The sequence below is a fragment of the Apostichopus japonicus genome, chromosome 13 (assembly GCF_037975245.1).
Source record: "Apostichopus japonicus isolate 1M-3 chromosome 13, ASM3797524v1, whole genome shotgun sequence".
Lineage (NCBI taxonomy): Eukaryota > Metazoa > Echinodermata > Holothuroidea > Aspidochirotida > Stichopodidae > Apostichopus > Apostichopus japonicus.
The window spans coordinates 25,291,282-25,317,966 of NC_092573.1; the positions used below are offsets into that span (position 1 = coordinate 25,291,282).

At 38.1% G+C, this 26,685-nt stretch overlaps 1 protein-coding gene across 1 annotated transcript; it reads right to left on the reverse strand.

Moving 5' to 3' along the window:
• Positions 1-886: 886 nt before the first annotated feature.
• Positions 887-23,897, reverse strand: LOC139978515 (peroxisomal multifunctional enzyme type 2-like). The gene is made up of 22 exons (XM_071988804.1): positions 23,604-23,897; positions 20,298-20,351; positions 19,110-19,217; positions 18,503-18,562; positions 17,941-18,009; positions 16,993-17,142; positions 16,153-16,275; positions 15,779-15,895; positions 15,100-15,165; positions 14,072-14,134; positions 13,423-13,508; positions 12,535-12,613; positions 11,103-11,263; positions 10,634-10,757; positions 9,234-9,340; positions 8,053-8,188; positions 7,673-7,779; positions 6,579-6,665; positions 5,133-5,204; positions 4,238-4,385; positions 3,147-3,277; positions 887-2,717 (listed from the first exon to the last, which is right to left on the reverse strand). The coding sequence occupies exons 1-22, from the start codon at positions 23,674-23,676 to the stop codon at positions 2,628-2,630; spliced, it is 2,211 nt and encodes a 736-aa protein (XP_071844905.1). The 5' UTR covers positions 23,677-23,897; the 3' UTR covers positions 887-2,627.
• Positions 23,898-26,685: the final 2,788 nt, after the last annotated feature.

The window sequence follows — 26,685 nt, forward strand, 5'->3', positions numbered from 1 at the left end:
TCTCTGCCTTTATTATATTCTTTCTCGGAAGTCAAGCAGTCCGAACACCACCCCCCCCCCCCACCTCCGAGTCTTGTATGGATGTCAATGCACTATATGAGATAACTAGGTTAGCTAGTATAGCACTTCCCTTGCCTGTATGAGAGTTCAACATGCGTGGTAATGAGCCGTTCGATTCCCTGGGGATGTACCTTAATGACGTTGATCTACATGAAAACCGGTCACCTGCCAAATCAGCATTTTCTTGTCATCTCAATTCCATGTGTGGAACTTTTTACGACTCCCGATCAAGTGGGCCAGGATATGTTCCAAATACCAACTAACTTTATTATGCATTGGAGATCGTTATGAGTATCATCGCATAGCAGAGAGCCAACTGTCTGGCGGTATCGACATTTGTGCTTGTACTTTGTGTAGCATTAACCTGGATAACACTTCCCATAGTTAAGTACATGTTAGGTCATGTGTAGAATGTATGCCAACAGGTACTGGCCAATCACCAAACTAACATGACAAAAAGAAGAAAAGACCCTCCTGTGGCTTTGCACACTCCTGGACTCACCCCCCCCGCCCACCGCTGCCCCACCCAATTATTAGGAAGGACATATGTATCTGATCTGTGATGTATGCCAAAACATCAGTACATTGTTGTAAATATTTGTAAACATACATCACAAGGACTGTCCTGAGATATCTGCCCAGAAGTGAGCGATGTAGGGTCACCGCTTCTCAAATCCCTGCAGCCTTTCAAAAGTTTTCACCACATTTTAATTGCACTTAGAACTAAGTGGGTGTTACCAGATGATTTAACTAAAATAACCCTCAACCAGCCTGTATAGGCTGGACTATAACGAGAACATTGATAAATACACAGATAAAGAAACCATAATAGTCGATACTTTTTATTCGTTTTCGACATGATTGAGATTATTTTCGGTATAAAATAGATTTTGAAGCAGTCATTATTTTATATACCATAATAAACAACGATAACTATTACTTATTAAAGTATGCCTGATCATAAATCAGGAAATTAAATATTATGAATCAGCAAAAGTTTTAGTCTTCAGTGGATACGTTATAAAGTGTGATGATTAGCCATGGATGTTATTAACTACTGAGCAACCGATGGTAGTACCCTTCGGTTAAAAATCAGATTGTGATCAACATGGTCCACCAAAACCCGATGAAACTTTAAAAATCTCATAAATACCTTCACAGCGATCATTGTTTTGTCAACTTCCCAGTATTCGATGTTTACTCACAGGATAGAAAATTAATCCCATGATAATAAGATTTATTATGGGTGCTTTCACAGCATACAATTCCTACTGATTATACAGTTCAAAAACACACCAGCATTATTGATTTAATTTTTTTTTTTTCTTTTTTTTCCTTTCTTGGTTAGCCATTCACAGTCAGGAAAAACTGAAACAGATACAGCATGTTTGCTAGTGTTTGAAGTATACTCCATAGTTTTCCCTGCGGCAAAATCATTGCAAATGCTGGGCTTATTTTTTGTTTTAGGGGGGGGGAGTGGGGGAGGGGTCTGAACAATTTTTGAAGTGCACAGGAGACCTACTACTGTCCAAATAATATGACTTTTCTAGAATTTTATTACATTATATAATAATTGTTATAATTCATTTTTATAAATTTTATAATTATATGATAATTATATCTAATAGTCCTTTATAAGATTGGTTGCTTTTATCTGTAGTTGTCTTGTGGATTATTATTTTTGACATCTGTAAACACTTTAGATGAAACGGAGAGAGCACGGAATGGAAATTGCATTTATCAAAACTTAACTCCACAATTTAGACTGTACTCATGGAGTAAATGAAATGAAAATACCACAGATAAAATCTTTTATATTTTTGATGAAAATTTACAAACAACATAATTGACAACAACAACAAAATATGAAAAAAGCCTATCTGTTGTTTTGAACAACTTTTGTTGAGTTTTCGGTTAAGCCAGTGATTGAGAGTGAAAGCTAAATTTGTTAGAAAGAAACTTGGCTTGATAAAGATGAATTTAACAAAAATTCATAAAATATTCAGTAATAAGCTAACTATAGCAAGATAACAAAAATAGTATGGTATTAAATGAAGGGCAGTTCAAGTTTGTCAGAAGAATTCACCTGTCACGATAAATCCTAGCATTATAACACTTTGATAACAAATTGAATTATTAATAATCTTGTTCTAGATATTCATGACCTATCCGAAATTTGAACACTTGAGAAAAACAAATGAGTTGGTTTAGTGCATGAATTTTCTATCACCAGCACAGGCCAAATTCCTTTGGGTATGTTACTGTGACAAAAACAACAATCAAATCCACACAAAGCCTTGGCAGGGTGTTGGCAGAGATGGTGGCATTCCAACAGCAGGTACTGGCATGGTACCAAAAGCTGGCAATGTGTGATAGTACATGTCAGCTGACCTTGACACTTGGCACCAAGATGATGATCAAGAAACCTGCAAAGTGACTTTTTATCTTCAATCTTTGACTTGTCCAGTCATAATTATCGGAAGCAGTAATTAAAGATCGTCATTTTTAATTGGTAGATATATTCTGGATCAGATCTTTTTTGTGATGATTGGTTTCTGCTGCCCTCTTTACATCTTGGAGGATGTCTGCATCAGCGACCCCATCTTCATCAGTAACATGACGTTACCTGCTGCCTTCAATTTACCTGATTGGAAAAGCTGTGCAAGGCAAAAACCAATATATAAATATGTATATATATAAGTAAATATATCTATATATATTTGGCTGAGGTATCACAGAGGATTAAACACAAATATAAACAGTAAAAGTACAGGGCTTGACTGATATAAGAATGACATGTGGGTACAGGATTCCTAACACATCTAATGCATTCCGAACATATCTGAGAGCACATATCATGTTTAGCCATCTAAATGTTTCGATTGTTTCAACTATTAATAGTGAAGACATATGGTCAAAATTGTTTCACAAAGGCATTTCATGATGGGTGGGTAACACACACGAAAAATCGTAGAGTTTGCCCTGAGAGAGCACTTTCATGGAATGTAAGGTGCCTATGGTAAGATCGTGTTTTCATCCTTAGGTACCATGTGATGTAATTCTTGGGGGGGGGGGGGATTACGTACTGATTGAGCATTCTTGGCACCAGACGCGATGTCCGCAAAGTCAGCGTCCTCGATTGTAACTGTGGCATCAGCTTTGGCAGATTTTGGGTTGCCCTCATAGACAGAGCCAGAGGGGTTCTTCAAATCCAGAGCTTAAAAGGGGGAAGAAAACAACAATATTATCGATGAATTCTCTGTCTTTAAGGCTCATCTGATTGGTTCATTTAAATAAAGCCATAAATATAACTTCAACATGAAGCCAACAGTGAAATTGAGTTCAATGTGCATTGAAAATATCATAAAACATACAAAACATGTTATTGTCAGCTGTCCCCCGACCCCCCTGCAGCATATGCCACCAAGTTGATAGTTTTCTCACCAAAGCAGATGTTCCTGTGAGTCTCGAGGTTCATAAAGTATCTATTTCACACCATAACTCCACGGGTAGTGATATATATATATTTATCCCTATCTGCTCAACTACATTACTTTCCTGTCTTGATGTAACCAAGGGTAACCTGGCTCTACATTCCCCCAATCAAATCTCTTTCCCTGACAACGTTTTGCCATGTTTGCACAGAACTGTTTAACATACTGTTTCAAGATACAGATGTACCGCAAGAAAGCAGTAAGTTGTTCCTAATATTACTGTGTATCTATTTTGCTTTGATGTTCAGTTCAATTAACTTCACATTACCAGACAGACAACTATCCAACCTTCAGTTGTAGTTAATTAAAATGTCAATGTCATCAAGATCTACTTGTAATGTGATTACTTCGTTCGTCCAATGTTAACTTCACGTCTTAATGGATGGAAGAAGAACTGTTTGAAGGAATTCATGCTGTTGGCTTCAGTCCAAATAAGACTGTTGCATTATGGGAGACTATTAAGACAGTCAATAACAAGCTGGCTGGAAAGTTTGGCATCAACCTTGATGTGTAAGCCAACAGCGAATTATCTTGAAGGTGACTTTAATACAAAGTTACGCGCAGCATATTAATGAGATAGGTCAATGGTTACGGCATTACTTCTACCTCCACTTAAAGACATCCCCTTTTGGCCTCCAAACAAGATGGCTTTTTTTTAAATTGAGTATATTATGGGATCTTACTCCATGTTTTTGCCAGAGATCCACCGTTGGTGATCTTGTAGGCGATGATCCCGTTGACCTTCTTGTAGAGATTGGCATCGGCGGCGAGGTGTTTACCAATTTCAGTAAAGACCACATCTGACTTGAGAGCCCCCACAGAGGAAGACGTCTGCCAAGTGTTGCAAAATGCATCAAAATGATATTTTAAAAAAACAGGAGATTGGTTTGAAAAGGGAAAAACTTAATCACAAATTAAGGATGTTACAAGAACTCATTCCAAAACATTGCATGGCGATATGTCCCCGATTTGTGGCTAAGATTTATTTTGATCTTTAGTTCAATAAGGCAGCATGTTTAATCTGGAAGTTATTTGGCCATATGTTGACGACACTTGTAGTTACAACATGTTTACATAATGGTGGCATTAGATTAAAAACTTTGGATAAATGACAGATTCATTATTATATCGAAACATGACGGGCGGGGTGGGGGGGGTTGGATTTAGAACTGACTTGCTCAAAATGGTATCTCTTGCCTCAGAGCCAATGAGATAAGTCTTCAAACGGACGAACATACTGCATTGAATCCCCAATCAATACCTTGCATAAGATTGAACGCTTTATGTTAACTTGTCCAGAAAGTTCTCAGGGTGGTCTGCTAGGTGATTAGTACTCAAAGTGACTTGCAATAACAGATGTTTTTAAACCATTATTGATTTGTAACATTGACCTTGAGAAATGAGGGAATGTTTCGTTAGACTCTACTACGTACTATGAAGCCAAAACCCTACTGATAGACAACATCACCCCATCAATGGCAAATGTTTAGCAGTTTGAGAAGGCAGAGTCAAGATACCAGCTCAATTTCATTGATTTTCTCTTTGTTGTATTTCTTTGACAAGTGAGATCAATATTACCTGACTTAATTGTGATCCTTCAGTAATGTCCATGTAGGCCCCTGAAATGCAATCCTTACCAGTTTCTACAACCTGAAGGGGGAGAAAAAAAGGAGTGTGTGTAAACAAAGAATTTGACTGGGAAAGTCTAAAACAAAATTATGAACAGGCACAAAGAAATTTGAAAAAAAAAGATATAAAAAAATTACTCTGACACAAAAAATTCCATAAAGTCAGCAACAGGCTAAAACCAAAATGTCATCTAGGTTACCACACAAAATGATGTGACAATGATCCCTCATATCCCCCACCCCCTCCCCCCACACTCCCAACCCCCCCAACCATTCACATGATTCCATGTGAAAAAGGACACAGAAATCAGCACCACAGGTTGTCCAATTAATCGGTAAATTACTTGCAGGACATGGAGGTATTCTCAAGCTAATATTGCAGGGCTTACATATCTGGAAATGATGCAGTGGTTCACATAATATGTTAATGCATTACCTTAGTAATGTTTATTACATAATGGAATGCTTTTATGGGTGGTTCACATATCATAATGATGTTGTAAAACAAATTACGTGAGCTACTACAAACATATACTAAATGGGAGGTATTAATCCACTGAGGAGGTATTACTACTCTACTTATGTGGTATTACTCCACTGAGGAGGTATTAATCCACTGAGGAGGTATTAATCCACTGAGGAGGTATTACTACCTTACTTATGAGGTATTACTCCACTTAGGAGGAATTACTCCACTGAGGAAGTATTTTTGCACTGAGAAGGAATAACTTGAGGTATTATTCCACTGATGAGGTATTATTCCACTGATAAGGTATAATTCAACTCAGGAGGTATTATTCCTCTGAGGAGGTATTACTCCACTGCAGAGGTATTTCTCCACTGAGGAGGTATTATTCCACCCAGGAGGTATTATTCCACTGATTAGGTATTATTCATCTGAGGAGGTATTACTCCACTGAGGAGCTATGATTCCACTGAGAAGGTATTATTCCACTCGGGAGGTATTACTCCACCGAGGTGTTACTCCACTGAGGAGGTGTTATTCCACTGAGGAGGTGTTATTCCACTGAGGAGGAGGTATTATTCCTCTGAGAGGGTATTATTCCAATGAGGAGGAATTACTCCAATGACGAGGAATTATTTCACTGCAGAAGTATTTCTCCACTGAGGAGGTATTATTCCACTGATGAGTTATTATTCCACTGAAGTATTATTCCACTGAGGAGGTATTATTCCACTGAGGAATTATTCCACTGAGGTATTATTCCCATGAGGAGTTATTATTCCACTGAGGAGGTATTAGTCCTCTGAGGAGGTATTATTCCACTGATGAGGTATTAATTCCACTGATGAGGTATTACTCCACCGAGGAGGTATTATTCCACCGAGGAGGTATTATTCCTCTGAGGAGGTATTATTTCACTGAAGAGGTTACCTTGCTCCTGAAATGAATTCTGTTGCCTTCCTTCCACATATCAGTCTGTATGGTCTGACCAGGTAGAACAACTCCACTGAATCGAACCTGCAAACAGGTGAGTTGAACGAATAAATTTAAGCTGCCTTTTAGTTTCGAGTTTGTACTAAGGTGTGGGCTAACAGCTCTTCTGTATCACTTACAGTACCCTTGGCAGTCATAACACACTCCTTTAGAGGCACATGAATATTTCACACAAAAATGCTAAGCTTTCGAAAGCTTTTTCTAGGCGACCTCACAAATGAGATTAGACTTAGAGTGCCCAGATTAAGGTTTTATCGGGAGAGGGGCTGCTCCTAATCCTCGGATCAAGTCCATTTATATCATGCAGCAGGATGCCCCTATCAATGCATTTGCTCTCGCAACGGTCTGCATATTTAAGATGCTATCAAATTGTTAAGATCTTTAAGCTCTTTTTGCAACTTTCAACAAAATGATTTAATAGTTCAATTAAAATGTGAACAATCTGAAACAACTTCCTTTACAATCTAGTAAGTAGGAGGAATTCAACATTTGACAAAATGATTATTTATCAAATGTCATTATTTTCAACAAGTTGCATCAAAATGATAAATTCTTCATCAATAAAAAAAATCTTGCGTAAATCAATATTCTGGCGACAAAATGATTAACTACGCTCATATCAGATTGTTAACATTTCCTCAATTTGCAGCAAATTGCCTGAAAATGACAAAACAGTACATACATCGTCATGTTTGCATGGTTTATAAACGACGCAAAAGTATTAAGAAAACAAGGTGTAGAGTTAGCGATCTGTTTGTCTATGTTTATGACAGAATGCATGATGGGGAACACTATCAGTTAGGAGTATTAAACACAAACTGTTCACTTTTCAACACGAGCAACAAAATCAGATGCATCTATCTATGAAAGAGAACTTCTCGCTCACTTCAGTATTACCGACGGTTTTTATCTTTTACAACTCGTCTCATGATTTTGACCAAACTTTTCAAAGATTTAGAACTCTAATTCTTTTAACATATTATACTCTAGATGGTAAAGCCTATGTAGTTCTGATACTGCAAATGCCATACCTTGATTGCCTTGAACTTAGACACATCATTGTCACAGAAGGTCTTGAGGACGTGTCGTCCAGAAAAGCCAAACGAGCATAGACCATGCAGAATTGGAGTACCAAACCCTGCCATGAACAAGGAAAGTATTGGAATGTATTGAAGATTAAAAAAAGATTCACACAACTGTATTATTATATTAATACTTCACTTCACAGAATCATAAGTATTTCGGACAGTATCAGTTAAATAATTATGACTTTACCAACCAAGTGTGATTTATATTGTTTAAACCATTTAGATGCATATCTTTGTTTTATGGATTGAAGAATACTTTGCCATCATTCTCAATGGATACAGATCTTAAGCCTGTCGGCCATTTTATCATCAATGGTACAGACCTCCCATAGCAGCAAAGGATGGATCAATATGCAGAGGATTGTAATCTCCACTTAGCCGATAGAGGGCAGCCTGATCGACGCTCGTCTTCTCTGACATACTAGCATCGGGGGCACGGTCGGGTGGCTTGACTGTTACCTATAAATGAATATAATGGAAGGTAAACACATTGTACAGAGTGCATGAACTGACTATGAGAGAGACGTGAGTCTCTTAAAGCAGCATTTAGCGTTTTGTCGCCGTTTTCCACTTTTTTGACAAGTCCATCAAGTTTTTTACATATATCAATCACAAAACAGCAAACTAAGATATTAGCCAAGTTTTTTCTCTGCCAAAAGCATTAATTGGCGAGTAATTAAGGACATTTGCAGATAATGAGAAAAGTGTTGTCCAACAATTTACACACTTAATATTAACCGCATACAGTTCCCCCAACCCACCAGTTTGAATTCAAACAATCAGAGATGCAGCTTTAGTTATGAGCCGTTGCTAAAAATAGATTCAAAACGTCGAGTTGGTTAACTTGGTACAACCAGCGAGCTGGACTCTAACAGCTCCATGGTACAGCTGCCATAGACAATCTACACAAATCAAGCATGGTGTTGTATTACGTATTATCAACAAACACATCAAGGTTTCAGACTGGAGGTTATCAGATCCTAAACCAGACAGACAGAGGGTTGTAACAGTCAGCAAACCTAGCTTGTACACAATCTAAAGTCAAGAGTTGCATTGAAACAAAGTTACGGTCTATGCAAAATGAATTCCATTAAACCATGCAGTTTGCCACAACTGCCAAATTAAAGTCAAATAAGGTAATATCAACTGATATGCATGCAGAAAATCAGCTTTATCAATTATTTTGATTTAGTGAAACATTCTTAGGCATTCAAAGGATCAATTAAGTTGATCTGATTGGTTTGTTGTGTGGATAAAGAATTCTGCCCTGAATTGACAACATAGTCTGGATTTATCATTACCCAGCTAGCTATGTTTATGTCCTGCCATGCTACTACTGCCATTGAGAAGTACGCTTGATCAAGAAAATTGTTGAAAGGGGGGGTGGAGATGGGGGTGAGGGTGTGAAGCAAAGATATTTGTTTGTACTCAAATGCAATATTACAACTTGACTAAATAAGGAGGTTAGTGGAACACAATCAGTTGTTTATTGAAAGTTACTTACAACTGCCTTATCTGAGCTGCGTTTGCCACCGAATCCACCAGAGCCAACAGCAAAGGTACTAAATTGATTGTGCAGAATCAGGTCATTGTTTTCATCGTATGAATTGACTGAAAAGGGAAAATAAAAATTAAACTATTGAAAGAAGAATGGAAGGTCTTAAGAATAATACCACCAGTAGAACATTGTAAATATATTCAACCAGAATCATACCTCTTAGACTACTTTTTCACTCAGGTAATTGACCCTTGACCTCAGGTAGTTCCTTGAAAAAGATATTCCACATGTGAACCACTGATCAAAGATGAACATTTCTGTTGATTTTGAAGTTTTACCTTTCAAACCTGACACTGGTAACAAATATTATCAATGTTGAACAAAAATCAGCATCTTGCCCAAAAGGTTGACTGCCGACGGCAAACTGGACAGTATGGAAGCCATACTACCAACACTGATGCCAACACTGTGCAGCACTAACAAGGAATGAATTTAATACACACAAGCAGAAGATAGTTTGAATTAAAACCAGCAACATAGTAATGTTAACAAAAGATGAAACAGAGTGGCACAAATCTATGTGTTGTGGGAGACAGTAAGATTAATGCTATTTTCAAGCATTCCCTCTACAGCTTCATTAACCATTTGGTAATAAACCGTTCCTCGACTCAACTCTAATCTGGGAATCAAAGATAATTACAGTACTAATAAAGAGTAGAAAGATCAAAGTCTTGAAGCCCTCGATAAAAAGTTCATTCATATCGACAGAGTATCTCTGACTGATAATTGTTAGTATGCAGCCTCAGATATAACTCTTTGTTTACTTGCCTTATACTACACATAGAGACTCAATACAGGAAATCCAGTATCACATCGCAAAAACTGCTAGTTCTTAGCACACTGAAAACAAGCACACTGAATTCTTTTGTTCAAGTCCTCGGTCAGAATACAAAACAAGTGCCCCCATACAGAGATGCACACAAACAGACACACATAGACATACAACGATGATAGCAACATACAGGGTGGTTACTCTGTGTGACAATGAAAGAAAGTTTGAATTAGTGAAAATTCAAAGAAAGTTCAGTCGAGACAATACTGAGTGTAGGCCTGTTTTATGCTGTCAATTTTGGTCGGTCCAACAACAATTCAAAAAGTGGCTTGGACTTTATTTCCTCATATTATTCAAAGAGAAAGACCTCTGCAGTAAGATGATAAATGCAAGTATTTTTTTTTAAAACAAATACAGAAAAAATTGACCTCAGTCGTTCCTCAGTTTGATGTCACTTTCTCTTAATTTTTACGTAATCTTTCAGGGAATTTGAGGTAAAAAAATTTGAAATTTGGACATTAAATGACTAATTTAATCTACAGAACACACATTTATTAACCGGAGATTGACTTACTATCCATGAGAATGACAGCTCCGGATTTCTTGTCTAAGACATCAGTGACGACAGCTTCATTTCTGAGAGTGCCTGAGGTTGGGATTGGCTTCACCACCTCCAGAAACTGTTCTCCGTGGAGAATCTGAGCAGGAAGATAAAAATGATTAATTGGAGAGATATTACGATGACTGGACTCAAGAACTAATGTTACATAGCGCACTGGTGCTTAACAAAGTCTTCAGTGAATCTTCTTTACACTGGTGAGGAAGGGGAGGAGGAGGGGGAGGGGGGGGGAAGGCGGGAGGGGGTGAGAACATAGGAATTTTGTGTAGCATCCTTTCATGAACCAGCTTGTCTTTGTCTCCTTCAATATTTCAGAAAGCATGAATCTGGAGGAGTTTTTGTTACTGTAACCAAGTATGATCAAACAAGATGGAGAATACAAAGAATGAGATGGCTAATTAATATGTAACTTTAACGACCTTACCCTAGCAGGATTGATGCTGTTCATTCCGGGGACATCTCCTGATAGGAGAGATTGTAGGGCACTGAAGGCTGGTATGACTCCAAACGTAGGCAAGACACAGAAATCCTGGTTGAGCTCAAATAGAAACTTTAGGTAATCGGACTGCTGGGTGGATACTCCAACTGGAAAATAGGAAACATCAAATCAATTCAACAGCAATGGAGACCCAAACAGTTTAACAGTAAGATGGTATATCAGTAAGATGGTATATCAGTAAGATGGTATATATAAGATGGTATAAGATGGTATATGGTGACATCAAAATGCACAGAGCTAAAAATAATCTTTTAGAAGCTCTGTTGGCTGCTATGTGGTTAAGTCCTATTCCTCTTTTAAGTACATAACTTTTTTGATACTTTGATCAGATTCCACCATAAATAACTCGACAAGATCCCCAGTCAAACTGCTCAAAGACAAGGAAAATATAATTTCCCTAAATTCAGTGAATGAGTGACAGAATTCAAGAAAGTGCCTCAAAATATAACACTTTCTTCTTTTTATGTGTCAATTTTAGCCATTGTTGCTCAGGTTTTGTACATGCAGATACTGCATTAGAACACATGGTTACAATTGAAATATGGGCATATAGGGTGAATACCAGCGAAGTTACATGACTTGTGTAACCCATTATGCCATACAAGGGAAAGCGCATAGTTACTTATAATGATCGGGCAGTTATTTTTTACGACGCTTAAGCGACCACCAATGTGGGAAAAGCTCGGGCTTACGGATTTCAACTTGCAAGTCAGGTGGCTGCCAATTCAACATCATATAAACTCAGATTTGGAATCTTTTCAAGTTAGAAAGTCATTTCAGATTGGAAAACCGTAGATTGCTCTTGGATGAAAAACCCACCTGATTACGCCCCGGCTGAGGATCGAACCCCTGAACCTCCCGACTGCGAAACCTTTTGCTTGAAATACCACAGCCTTCATCCACTGGGCCACAGCACAACACTTAATACCATCATACAGTAAAAATGTCTCTTTTCAGCTACAAACCAAAAGTTATTGACCAAAATTTGGCTTGCAATTGCACAACTTTCACTTATTATCTTCATTTGCCCTATTATCCCCGAATAAACGGCTGGAAAGGAAAAATACCAGCATTTGACAGGAACTACCTAATGTCTGATCAGAAATCTGCTATGTCATCATCAAGACTGACTCTGAGAAGATATCTTAAACTTCACAGCGCCCTCTAATTTGAAAAAATCTTTGGCTATTGATACTTTCATATGTTCCTGTTATCGAACCATTAACAATGTTATCGCACCAATGCAGTGGCATTTGAAGCAAAGAAGCTTAGCAATTGGGAGGTTTGGGGGATTGGTCGCTAGCCGGGTCGTAGTCAGGTGGGTTTTTTTCATCCAAGATTTAGTTAATAGGCTTACCTCCAAGGTTATACAGCATGACATCTCTGGATGTGTATTCAAAGTTGTTTGTTGGCAAAACATGTCCTACGGCATCACTCTAAGGAATGAAGAAAGGACAAGGAGTATAGAAGACACAAACTGGTTACAATTTTTAGGACTAGGTGGACCTGGAATGGCCAATGTGAGATTGTTTGACTGAATGCAACATAAATATACTGGATGAAATATTTGCATAGGATATCAGCTTTCTGAGAGCAAAAGAACATCTCAAATAGGAAAAAAACTTTAAACCAGAAAACCAAAGGATGAGTATTTCCATAGTTAATGTGTTTGCATGAGAAACTTTACTGTAAAATGATGTAAATTGGATTGCAAAATGTTGATTATTGTTGACATCAAGTGATCAGTAAGTGTCTTGTACTTGAGTACATAACACACATAACACATACATAACACACAAGAAGTTCATACATGTTTACTTTTTGATTTAATGTGTTTACAAAAGTGATCAGGCTTTTACCCCTAGTAACCCCATGCACCCCCCCCCCCCTTGCTCTCTCAAGAAAAAAATCCTATACCCACCTACAAGGGTTAAAACAATGCTTCTTTTTCAATTAAACAGAAATTGTATTACATTTTACTGGTAGCTGGAAACATTTTGGCGATCAGAGATACTTTCATGTCAAAATGAAGATTTCAAGTATCAGTTTGAGTACACCAAGTCCCTCACTGGAATGCACGAGAGACACTTTAGACTGTTGTTTGTATCAACAGGTCCACCATATATGCAGTGCTTGCACTGGAAGAAGTCTCAAACCTACAAGTGGGGAGTGTTACATTTACTTCATACACTAAAGAATGATAAACATATTTAGAAGGCATGTCATGCCGTGCAACATTGCTTACCGGGTTATCAGAGGTGACGGGAGGTCCACTTGGTAGAGGGGCAGACTGGGCTTGTCGTATAGAATCCAATATGGTTGTCATCGATTCTGGTAACAGGAAATATAGTACACAACTTGACAAGGAACGAAGCATACATTATACACGGTTATAGTCCACTTGAAATGATATACTACATAAGATTCGTTTAGCTTGTGGAAGCTGGATTAGGTTACTCACTAGCTGAATGGATGGTTTAAGTTATATGCACAGGCTACAATATCAGGATACTTACCAGCTACAGTGGCTGGATTGAGATACTTACCAGCAACAGTGGATGGAATGAGTTATTTGCCAGCTACAGAGGATAGATTTAGTTATTCACTGACAACAAGCTCCAGTTACTTACTAGCTACAGGGGCTGGATTGGGTTACTAACCAGCTACAGTGGCTGGATTGGGTTACTTACCAGCTACAGTGGCTGGATTGAGTTACTTACCAGCTACAGTTGATGGATTATGTTACCTACTAGCTCCAATGGGTGGATTGGGTTACTAACCAGCTACAGAGGATGGATTTAGTTATTCACTGGCAACAAACTCCAGTAACTTACTAGCTACAGGGGCTGGATTGGGTTACTTGACAGCTACAATGGCTGGATTAGGTTACTTACCAGCTACAGAAGATGGATTGCTGCTTTCATCAAAGTCTGTTATCTGTTCCCAGTTATCCCTCACTGCAAAAGAATGCAGATAAGAAGGTCTACTCTTTGTAAAGTATTCTTCATTTTAATATCATAAAGATCAGCTGAACTCACGACACATTATGCACAATAGCATCACATAGTGTGTTATAGGCATATGCAGTTAGTATGCACGTTTCACAATGTATGATTCAACTACAATCACCCTGACAACGTGACTAGTGTTTACGCAATAAGATTTAATGTCCCTGTTGGGTTAATTTGGGCAGAAGTTTCCACATCAATTTCCATATTATTGTTAAATATTGTAACTGTCATAAATAGTAAATAAATTAGTGATCCAACCTTCCCTGTGATTAATGCCATAATTAAGAAAAATTAAGACCAAAATTAACAGCCAGTTTCTGAAGGGAATATATTGCCAGACATCTAAAGAGAGTTGTCTTACCCTTGTAGCACAGTAGAGTAATCATAATTAAATTTTAGAGTCTGCTTTGACCAAACTACCTCAAATTAGTTTAGCAATGGCAGACTATAGTGATAACCTTTTGACCTATCTTTGGGGATGCACAAAAAAAAATGGATAACCTAACTTACTGGCCCACTGTTGGGGGGTCACGGGAAACCACCTTTAATGGTTACATTTTTTCTGCAAGTTGTTCTCTAACCTGTCCTTAAATGACTACACATTGTGTCGTAGCACAAGCTAACTCTATCATGCATCTTCAATGTTCAACAGGATTGGGAAGGAAAATTGCTAACAATATAAATTTATAACAAATATACATATAAAAACAACATTATTAGCTAACTATTGAGCTGTCCAGCTGTATTGGAGCAATCCATTCAGATGCTATTCAAAATTTGTAAAATTGAGTAGATTTTTGAGATTACAAATTTTTCAACCTTAAGCTTTAAACATGCACACCTTCTCGACAGAGTTTAATGATAAAGTTTGAAAACATTTGAAAAACTCAAACTTTATTTTGAAGTCCTACCTGACTCTGGAGTGATTCCTTGGTCTGATTTTAGGCAAACAGCTCCATTAGCTCGCTGCCATCGCACTAACAAGCACAAAAAAACAAACAAAAGAAAAACAAGAACGTAAAGAAATTCATGATTACAGTTTGGCCTTCTTTCCCTGTGGGTTTGCTGTCGATAGCATGTCTAATATTGTCTACATAGAATGTCATTAATACAAGTGTTGATGTAAACATGCCATAAAAATACATGTGAAAGCATTGTTACAAGAAATGAGAGCTCACTTCTCACTTAGTTCTTCAGAAACGTTATAATAAGGAATTACTTAAGTAGCTTCTAACTGTCTCTTCAAAGAAAACATCTTTTCGTATCAAAACTCTTGTATAATTTGTTCATATCTCTATGTGTAATCTTATGCAGGAATAATGAAGTGGTCCATATAGATATAATGAAGAGGTGACCTCAAATAGGTCATAATAACAACAGATACCCACGAAAATCTCTGTGACTGCACAGTCAATATCGAATGTGTTGGATGCATGTCCACAGAGTCTGCATGTCCACAGAGTATGCATGTCCACAGAGTGTGCATGTCCACAGATATGCACGTCCACAGAGTCTCCATGAATAAAAAGTAAAAATATTGTTATATTGTCTCTCAAATGATTTTATTTCACCTTTGAATCTCATACTTACATTTTCCGACCCAACCAGCACCGACTTCAAATAGTCCTCCAGTCTCCTCGGAGTCCTCATGACATAGATAAGCCACCAATGGCGCAACGTTCACTGGTTTCAGCAGTGGCTTGATCTCTGACAACAAAGAGGAGATAACTTATCATTCGTTCCTAGATGCAGAACAGCTGCAACATTCTATAAACTATAAAGAGCCTATTGTGATCATCTTGGACATGATATGTCATATATGTCGCTCATACATAGACTGCTAAAGCAATAAGTCCTTTTTTTGCTCTTCAAATGAAGCAGCCTCATGTTTAGAGTACAGAAGATATTTCAACTTACAATGTTTTAGATTGAAGATACAAATTGTTATACTAATTGGTAGTTACCATCGGGGAATATATCCTCTGTCATCCTTGAGATGGCTACAGGTGCAATAGTGTTGCAGAAGATGTTGTATTTCCTGCCTTCAAGGGCTAGGGTGTTGCTCATACCAGCAAGTCCAAGCTTGGCTGGAAATAAAAATACAATACATAAGACTATATAAGGTGATATTAAAACCAAATTAATTATAACAAAGTTAATCTACAAAATGAGAGATCTAACCCAGAAATCAGTATAAAGATCACACATTATACTAGAGTAAAGTCTCTATGATCGACTCAGTAAGGAGAGTATTATGTATTATTCCACAATGGATGCAGCACGACATTTATCTTTGTACATACAATTCACAAATACAGTCTAGCTGCTTACAACATAAATAAGCACTAGTGGGTAATATAGTCAGAGTGATGAACCTCAGAGTGATTACTTGCTAGGCAAGAACTTGTACTCGTTAGGGTCCATCCACAAACCAGATATGAACTTTACTTCAATATTGAGTTATTGTGTTCACAATGTTTTAAGACTTATACCTCTTCTGGCATCAAATGAACTTTGCCCATCACAGAAAACAATAGGCTTCTTTTACTCATTAAAGTGTCTCTTCATACCATGTATGATGTTCAACCCAATACACTGTTTTAGTTGTCTTTTTACGAGCTCAGAAGGCCAAACACTATATCCAATGATATACCATGTATGATGTTAGACCCAATACACTGTTTTGGTTGTCTTGTTTATGAGCTCAAAAGGCCAAACACTATATCTAATGATAAGTCAATCACACTAAGTTAATTCATTATGCAAAGCAATTTAATTAACAAAGTAACAAGACGACAACCTACCAGCCGAGTAATTGGTTTGACCAAAGTTGCCATAGATACCAGCTGCTGATGCAGTCATAATAATACGGCCAAAATTCTGCTTTTTCATATGTGGCCATGCTGCTCTGCTGACCAGAAATGACCCTCGAAGATGGACACGGTGGACTAGGTCTGAACAACGACAAAAAGAGAGCATTGAGAATAAATTATGTCAAATATACACCTAAACTGTATAAAAAAGAATCAAACTGTAATTTCTGATGAAAGGTCTGGATGGAGTCTACACATAGGTTACGTGATGCCGAAAACATGTACAATACTTCCTTGATTCGGAAGGAAGAATGAGTGGGCGGATTCATGGATGCGGGGGAATGGGGGGAGGGGGGTACAGAGCTAAAACGTTACCAGTTAATAGGTTAGGAAGATGAGGTAATGACATAAGTAGAAGATAGACTGAAGTAAATTGTAATTTCTGACAACATACATGGATGGTGACAGGGTTTCTTCAAAGATAAATGTATGCTTTGGAATTATGAACATCACCACAGATAGCAACATATGTCAAGACAAGCTCAAGATTTCAAGAAATTGCTCAGGTTACTTAATATTATATGTTTGTGCCCTGATTGTGCACACTAATCACGCAATATCGTAATGACACAGTGTATAAATTTTGCAGGGCAAAAAATGACTGACATATATGTATATTGACAAACTACGGTTGTTTATTTCTACCACTTTTACTTACATCAATTAAGTTCAATTAATTTCAACATCAACATCTTCACCACCGTGTTTGATGTTATCATCAGTTGGCCCAGTCACCCTCTTTTATATCACATGAATGTCTTGTACATAATACGGTAGAGTATTACACATTAAAACGTTGTCGTCATACAATGTGACCCCTTGTTGACCCCTTGTTGACAACTCATGAAGCGAAGACATAGACAGAATATGCAAACTCACCCCAGTCAAGGTCACTGGTTCGTGCAATGGTTCTGTCTCTGAGAATTCCAGCATTGTTGACCAAAATGTCTGAAAAGGAAAGTTGAAAATATGAGTGGCTTAACTGTAACTTTAGTAATGGCAGAATCTGTGTAAATACTTTGTAGGCGCTTTCCCCATCCATACCTGCCATGCATGTACACACGGAAGGAGGGATCTATTAGCATGGTTATCCCTCCAACAATGACGAATGATTCCTAATGTACAGATAATTGGTATGAGTAATGACTGGAATTTATTCACAACTTCGCAATTCCACCAATAAGTTTGTTATCCCTTGCAGAATCCATGTGATGGTGATGGCATGAGTAGATTCCCCTTTGTGGGTACAAAAAGCGTATTGAAAATTGATAAAGTCGAATGTCATTAGAGGTCAACGGAGGTCATAGTCTGTAACGTTATTAATATTAAAGTAATAACTCCAAACTCGAAGCTTGCATAAATTGCTCAACGTACACTGACATTGTACTACCTTAGTACCTCAGAGAGAAAAACAGAGAATAGAAACAAACAGAATGATTACCAATTCTCCCAAAGTGCTTTAAAGCAGTCTCTATTATCTTCTCACCATCTTCAACTGAATCTGTAAGGAGAACACAGTGAAAGAAAGTTCTTAATTCTCATTTCAAATCAACCTGTTCACTGTTGATACCATGAAATGAACATACCTTCTTACAAACTAATGACTTGGTTTTATTAGTTGAGTTTATAAGCTGAGCTGCTGTCAACTTTGACTCCTATTTCTGTCTGTATACAGGACTTAACAGCAATAACTTTATACAACCATACACAGACCTGTAACGTATCAGAAATGGTCACCGTGGAAACAGCTAAGGTTTTTTCAACTGCATCATGGGATACAAAACTCTACAAGGGGGTCACAAACTTGCAACTTTGCATTCATCTGTTGATTTGTACAAGAAGGCTAGCATTGGCCCATCACAAGTCTCATCAACCCCTAATTGATATAATTATGCACACATACATATATATTAAACATGTGCATACATACATGTGCATATACATACACATTCATACATATGCACAAGAACGATCACGCATGCATACACACAAACACACATACACACATATTTATATTAACAGACTATATCATGATACAAAGCACCTACCATAATTTGGTACTGCTCTCCCTCCCTTATCCCTGATTTCCTGAACCACTTTGTCTGCTGCGGCTGAACTCTTTCCACCTCCTTTGGTATCCCCTCCAAGGTCATTTACTGATCAGATGTTAAAAAACAACATACACAAGTGATGAAATCTGTTTTAACATGGTTAATTCAGTATCATTTGGTTGTTTTCAGCCAAGAAGCAATGACAGATGACAACATTCTTCATTGTATAACAGACTTCAACTGACATTGTTATAGCAAATGCAAGCACAACGATCTGACCTGAAAGTACTTGCTTTGTGTGATTGACTGATGTCTGACCTTAAATCGCAATTACTATACTTAATTCATTTCTTGGAAAAAACTCTATGACAATCTGGCCCAGCTCTGGTCAAACAACCACACAAAAGTTTGATTCAGAAAATATCAAAGACGAGATGAGCTTATTTCTGATATTTGGCTTATATATTCCTAATTTTTGTGGAAGCATAAGCTCTGTATCTGACAGCAACCAAACTAGACATGCACAGCAAATGCTATGTCAGAATCTCAAAACTAAACACTGTCCTTATAATTGGATCAGCAGTGTATCTGTTCAAGACAGGTATTATGAGTCATTGATAGGAGACTAGGAGGAAGTTAAGTCATTTAAGGCACCTTTGTTAACAAACGTTTTCATGCATGGAGGATAAGTTTTAATAGTTAAAAAAGCGATACCATAGCAAAAGTGGCATCTTCTTCAAGTTCAAGGGTAGTGTCAAGCTTAGTTTTCCGAGATGGATGAAATTATAGTTCATCGGTTATGTTGGCCAGTAGGTTTTGTATGTGACAAGACAGGGGGTAGGGTTGCAGAAGGAAAGACAATTGCAAGATTACGGCATCCTCCTTGACCAATTGCAGCGTGCCTACCGGAGCGAAATTTGAGCAGACAGTTGCAGCATATCGTCCTTGACAACGGCAGGTGTAACAGGTTAGACATGAGATCAGACTGTTGGCTAATCATACTCTTTAATTTACTAAATTCTTTAAGTTCACAAAGCTTGTAAACAAATGCCTCATTTGAGCAATCAAACAAGCTCCCAGTGTAAGGCTGGGAGCCATTTGTTGTAATGTTGTTTTTTTTGGCCTAAGGTCAAACACATTAAGGTCAAGTCATTTTCTTGTGAAATGGAACTTTCAGTGACTTACCGATTACAGCTGCTCCCCTTGAGGCAAGTAAGAGAGCATACTCACGACCGAGACCTGTTAAAAAAAAAAACAGAAAACATCTGTTTTTGGGTACATTTCATTAAAATAATCACTATAATAAATAAAATAAAATAACATAAAATAATCACTAAAAAATGTGGAGAAATGGCAAATTTTAACACAGTTCTACTTTCTTTGAGCAGATAGCACAGCGGTCACAATAACCATAAGTAACTTGGAATTTGACAAGTTTCTTCTCCAAATTTGCTAGAAAATTATGCTGATGTTGAAACTCTATTAAACATCTCATAAAAACTATAAGAGTGCTTTCCCTCACATTTTAACTGTCTGGTTCAGTCTGGGAATGGACAGAAAATATCCCCAGATTCCCCAGAAAGGCACCCTTGACAAACTGCAGCAGGTTCAAATTGGAGGGAACTTGGAAGTACTGATGACCTTTTACAGTCTCCCCTTTCAGAATGATGACCAGATAATACGTGGACAATTATACCATGTGACCCTGTGCTTCAGCCTGTTAAATACAGCAACACTATGGAATTATTCATTATTAATATGCCTATTTGCATGCAAGTGTTAACGTGGACATGTTGCAGTATACATTAAAAGCTACTGCTCTAGCATTATAACAATAAAGGGGTACTGTGTACCAGTATAATTTATATCCAACACTTCAAGATTTGATTGCTTCACTATATACAGTAGCACAACTGAAGTGGTCACAGCAGAAACTACTGTATTCAGGGTAGAGCAATAGCATACTCATGGTATGTATTACATGTATATATAGCAAAAATAATAAGAACAAACAAAATACCAGTATCTACAATCAGATAAATTTGAGGGACCTTAGAATTGATACAACTTGTTATAACAACTGAATAATTGGTTGATTAGCAAACAGTGAAGTCCAATTCACTTTAGTCCCTGATTTACACACAGGGGTTCAATAGAGGGATTGTAGAGACTTTGGCTGTTAAATGGCTTGCTTATCTGATTGGTTCAACTGATTTATCTTTTTTTTTACTTTGCAATTAATTAACAAACTAGAAGCTCTGGGTTACAGTGTTTGCACCCTTGCAATGGGATGCATGTGCCACACTACTGTACATGTTTATAGTGTATGCCAACTGTGTGGAATCCCGGTAGGTAGAGGGATTCAGCGTTAAACACCATCGGTAACGTTGACCTGTGGGGAGGAGCCCAACCAACTGGGAGTGTTTGACAGTATAGAGCTAGCTTCCGGAAGGGTAGTCTTGCCAGGTTTGGGGCGGTCAACCCACCCCCCCCCCCCCTCACGACATGTTTTCCATGAGGACATTCAATGCATGTCCATTTTCAAATTTTGACTGAAAAACAATAATAGGGTTGTTGTACTCACTATTAAGGAGTGACATACTAGGTATAATATGTTCACTCAAGCTTTGTTTCTAAAATTATTATGTTTAAAAAGTTTTCCAGTGTTTACCAGGTTTTTAAACATTGACCTCTCTTGACCTTTGACCACTACAGGTGGTCTTGTATGAGTGTCTTTGTGTTAACGCTGTATGATTAACTACACTGTAGACATGAACATATTTCCACACAGTGTTTACATAAAGAGCCATAATGTTAAGAAGCTATGCAGGCTAATTGAGGTGGATTTATGCCCGTGGCAGGTCGATTACGTATTTAAAAAACTTTCCTAGCTATAGCGTGCTATAATTGGAGCCAATAAAGCAGATCTTTAAGAATGCAAGGTGGGCGAACAGAGAGCTTACACAAATCACAAATAGGTCACAATTTTTTTTTACAAAGCACTGTGAAAGCATTCTTCTGTATTTTTGTATGTTTCATAGTGCCATTTTATGCCCAAGTGACATTATCAAGTAACTGGAGCTCTTGGGACGCTTGATCCCTCAAGTGTCCGAACTACATTCTTAATTGCCCTCGGGGAAAGGCGGTTGGATCATTTCCTAAAGGATCCTGAGTATGCAAGCATCCACACTACAATCTTGATCGCCCTTGCAGGGTCAGATCCTCCTCGCATTCTCAAATGTGAACAAGTCAAAAGATTTCCGTTGCCTCGACAAAGAATTGATAAAAGGATTTATCACACTTATATGAGATGATAACTAAGTACTGCACTTCTTGGTTTAACTGCACGTTGCATGAAAGACAGCTCACTGCAGAAAGGCTACCAATGGAGGTACTGTATCTGCAACATCCAATCTAGATGTGCTGATAAAATTAAAAACATTACACTTGTCAGAATTCTTTGATGTCATATTTTGTTGTGAAGACTAGAATTTTATAGGTGGTATCTTCCCAAAATAAAAAGAATATGATAGGCAAATGCAAGTCAACATTATCAGTTGGAACAACTTAGTTTGCCAATGCTCAAGCCATTGTGTGACTCTCTTCTCTGGACTATAAGAACAGAGATTTTTCCAACACTATAAATTTACTGAATTGCAGGCTTGTGGTATGGCTTGTGGTATACACGTAACAGTTTGCAATCACTCTCAGCAATATGTTTGGAAAAGAAATGTAATAATTCAGATTATTTCATGATAAAAGCATATATTATGATATTAGGTTGGGTCAAATCGTTTGTGGAGACCTATTTTTAGTGACTTAAATTTGAATGTAGGCCTATCAGTATCAATAGTAGGAAAAATATTTCACATTTATTAGCATCAGTTCATGGAATCAAAGATAATGGAATGGATCATCATGTTTCATACCCATGTACTTTAAGCTCAGAACTTTTTACTGCAATTTGATAAGCAATTTGATGTCTATATTGTAAATTATAATATAGGTTTTAAAATTAATTTCCAATATTTGAATCACAACATAACCCTCTAAATGTAGCTTTGAACAATCTCTTTTTTATCAAACCTCTCAAATTTGACTCTGACTACCTTTTAACCTTTTTATTGTTTCCCTATACTACCATGTACACTTACATTTTCACCAATAAACAAAAACTCAATTGCAACATTTGGCATTTCGCAAATCTGATTCCCACATTGAGTGTGAGCTGTACGCATTTGTCGTACTGTACCTTGAAGTTAAAATCAAACGGAACCTCGGCTGTACTAGTCCTTACGTTAAGTTTGGCTACACTACTGTGTAATAGCTACTAACTTACCTAGGCCTATGCTGGATTTCAAACTACGAACATTGCAAATGGCGAAAGCAACTGCTCTAAGTAACTATGGAACTTGGTTATTCCGCTTCCGAAAAAAGAAGACAAAAACTATAGCCTACCAGGCCTAGCGCTACGTTACTTATATACATTACCTCCCCCGGCCCCGGTAATAACGGCCACTCTATTGGCAAACCTCAGCATCTTGCTATCGGTAACTGAACTCATTGTCCTATATATGAGTAACTCTAGCTTGGCTAGGTCAAGTCTATAAAGTTTCCCAGACGTTTGTGATAACTCTTGATTGGTCCAACTTATTTCTATTAAAGTTAAAGCACCGAGCTAGGTATGAGTCTTAAATGGCAAAAGAGGTTATCGTTATACTTGTTGTATGTCCGTTTACCGGAACAATCTATGTACTATGTACCGTGCGGAACGTCACGGCTTGAATTAATGACTTCGGTCGAAATCTTATCAGAGTAGGTTCCCAGGGCCCCATATATGAGATAACTATAGTTTACGAGTTCATACGATAGAGGCAACATCAATTCACCTTCCATGAACGGGATCCAACTTCACAATAAAGGGAAAAGGCCAGAGGTGAATGGAGGATTTAAAAGGGGACGGGGGACTTGTGTCATTGTAACCGACCCCTATGTAGGGGGTCTGGTACACCCCCGAAAAAATAGTTTTAACGGCAAATGATGCATTCTGAGGCATACATTAAGGTATCAACAAATAGTTGTAACGCAAGATTTTGCTAATAAATAATAATTAACTACAAAAATGATTTAGGTAGTACGTGCTTTGAATCTTTATGGGAAGGCCAGATGGTAATGGAGTATTTTATGAGGGGTGCTGTCGTGAGGTCACTGAAGCCTGCAACCACCATGAGTGGGGGTCTGGGTCCTCCCCCAGGAAAAACTAAAAGTTTAGAAATCAAATGGTGCATTCTGAGGCATATTTAGACTACAATTTAGGTTTTTAATTATTTTAATGAAGTAGCTCTAAATAAGTAGGTTGTGCTAATAGATAACAATTAATTCAACATTCTACGACTGATTAAGGCAGGAGACCTTCAAGGGAAGGTCATGAAGCAAATGAAGAATTAATTGTGTAATGGTAGAGGTGTTGTCTGGTATCATTGAAGCCGCGCCTCCTATTTAGCGCCTATCCTCTTGAGAGGAAGGGGAAAATTTTCCTGAGGGACAGACAGAACCTATTTATCCGTATACAAACAAAATACTTTTCTGACCATTGCTTGAAGCGTGGGGGTATGGCAGATAAATATTTGGGGGTGCACCCCCACTCTCCCACCCCTCCCCAATCTGTGAACTGTGTCCGAACTTTCTTATATCATGAACTCGGAATACTTGATGTCATCATTAAGTGACAGCGCTACTCGCTTCTTGTATAGTCTTTTTCAATTCATCATCAGTTTAGTAACTCTGATCGAAAGACGAGGGTTCCATGTATATTATGGAAGTTCTCTGCAGGACTTGAGAACAGTAACGTAGCCAGAGGGGTCGGGAGGGGGTGGGGGTTGGCATAGGCGTACGGGACCATTTCAGTTTGGGGGGCATAACTTTTTGTGCCCGAAAGTTCCCGTGACACTATCTAAGCGGAGCGCCACCATCGGTTGGCGCGTAGCGTACAAGAAATTTTTTGGCGCACAATGCCTCTCAGATTGCCGGAAACGGCACTTCTGAGGCCTTGCAAGTTGCATCTAAACATTCTTTATTTTATAATCTCACGTTTTAGAAATTTACACTTCCCCAAAAATTTGGTAAATTAGAAGAAGAAAAAATGGTAACATCACTTTGAAGGGGAAAAATGGGACAGTATATTTTTTAAGCTCCTATTTAGTTACCTTATTTATTATTTTAACACAGTACTCAGCTACCTCCAGAAAAAACATACATTGTTCAACGACACGTAGGCGGGATAACGTCGCTGTGTCGGGTGAGACTGCAATTTGTCTCACAAAAAAAGTATAAAATATAACAAAGAATATGATAAACCTGTACTTCTAGGCTTGTAGGCACACCCCCCCACCATCCATGAACAAGAATACGTTTCTTATATACACTCATGTTGGGGATGTCCAGGTCAAGGGCGGCGGAAGCACTTTTAATCTTGGGGGGGGGGGCACCGACATCAAAGGGCACTTTGCAGATATTCGATTGGACTGATGCAGCCTTATATTTAGTACCCTTTATAACTCTTATTATATTATCTTATTTGTGTAAACACATCACTCCATCAACGCCCCCCCCCCCCCCCTAAAGGAAAATATGCATACTAGCACTGCAATATCCAATGCGCAAATTGGGAAACAAAGAACAAGTTTTCTTTTGAGACAAAATGAGGTGAAATCATGCTAGTTGCTAATGTAGGAATCTTCCGAATTGGAGTTTTTTTCTTGTTAATATCTAAACAAATCATTTCCATTCGAAATAGCTTTGAGTTTGACCCACAGAAATTCATTAAAAGTCACGGGCTTAGCCAGGATTTGCAAAGTTGTATGCACGACTATCTGAGCGGAGCGCCACCATTAGTTGGCGCGGAGCGTACTATAGAAAAGTTTTGGTTTTACAAACCCCTCAGATGGCCGGAAACGGCCCTTCCCCAGTGTTCATTCTGGTTCCCTGGCCTCTTGCTAACTTGAGGCACCTCAATTTTTATGTAGAAAAAAGGCACATTTTTAACCTGAGGAAAAGTGGGGGGGGGGGCACGTGCCCCCTGTGCCCCCGGTTCCGCCGCCCTTGGTCCAGGTATACAATTGACTAGTTAGAAAAAAATTGATCGTGCGAAAAGCGTGGTAGCCCAGATGAACTGCGCTTACGGTGGTGTTACACGGAAATATTCGGGCATCATGATGCTAAATAAAGAAAACCATGGAATTGTCGGGCAAAAATTTGAAAAAAATTCGGGCAAGCTACTGCATATTTATATATATATATATATTTCCAGAGGACAAGAAATTCGGGCAAAAGTCCTGAAAAATTCGGGCAGCCTAAGAGGAGAAAAAAATATATATATATAAATTTGGGGGGGGGGCAGTCTGCCCCCCTTCCCCCCCCCCCGCCTCGTACGCCTATGGGCGTTGGACAAAGTTCCCCCCACAGAAATTTTAAGATCAAGCAAGAGCTACCAAACAATATATATGAATATCGTATCCATGCTATATTTGATATTTGACAGGCTTCTTGTTTTTATTGTGAACGATGTGATCTG

Coding starts and splice junctions, on each gene's coding strand:
- LOC139978515 (XM_071988804.1), bottom strand. CDS start 23,676: ATGAGTTCAGTTACCGATAGCAAGATGCTGAGGTTTGCCAATAGAGTG. Junction 14,135..15,099: donor AGGAATCACTCCAGAGTCAG/GTAGGACTTCAA, acceptor ATTCTTTTGCAG/TGAGGGATAACTGGGAACAG. Junction 5,205..6,578: donor GAATTCATTTCAGGAGCAAG/GTAACCTCTTCA, acceptor CTCCCCCTTCAG/GTTGTAGAAACTGGTAAGGA.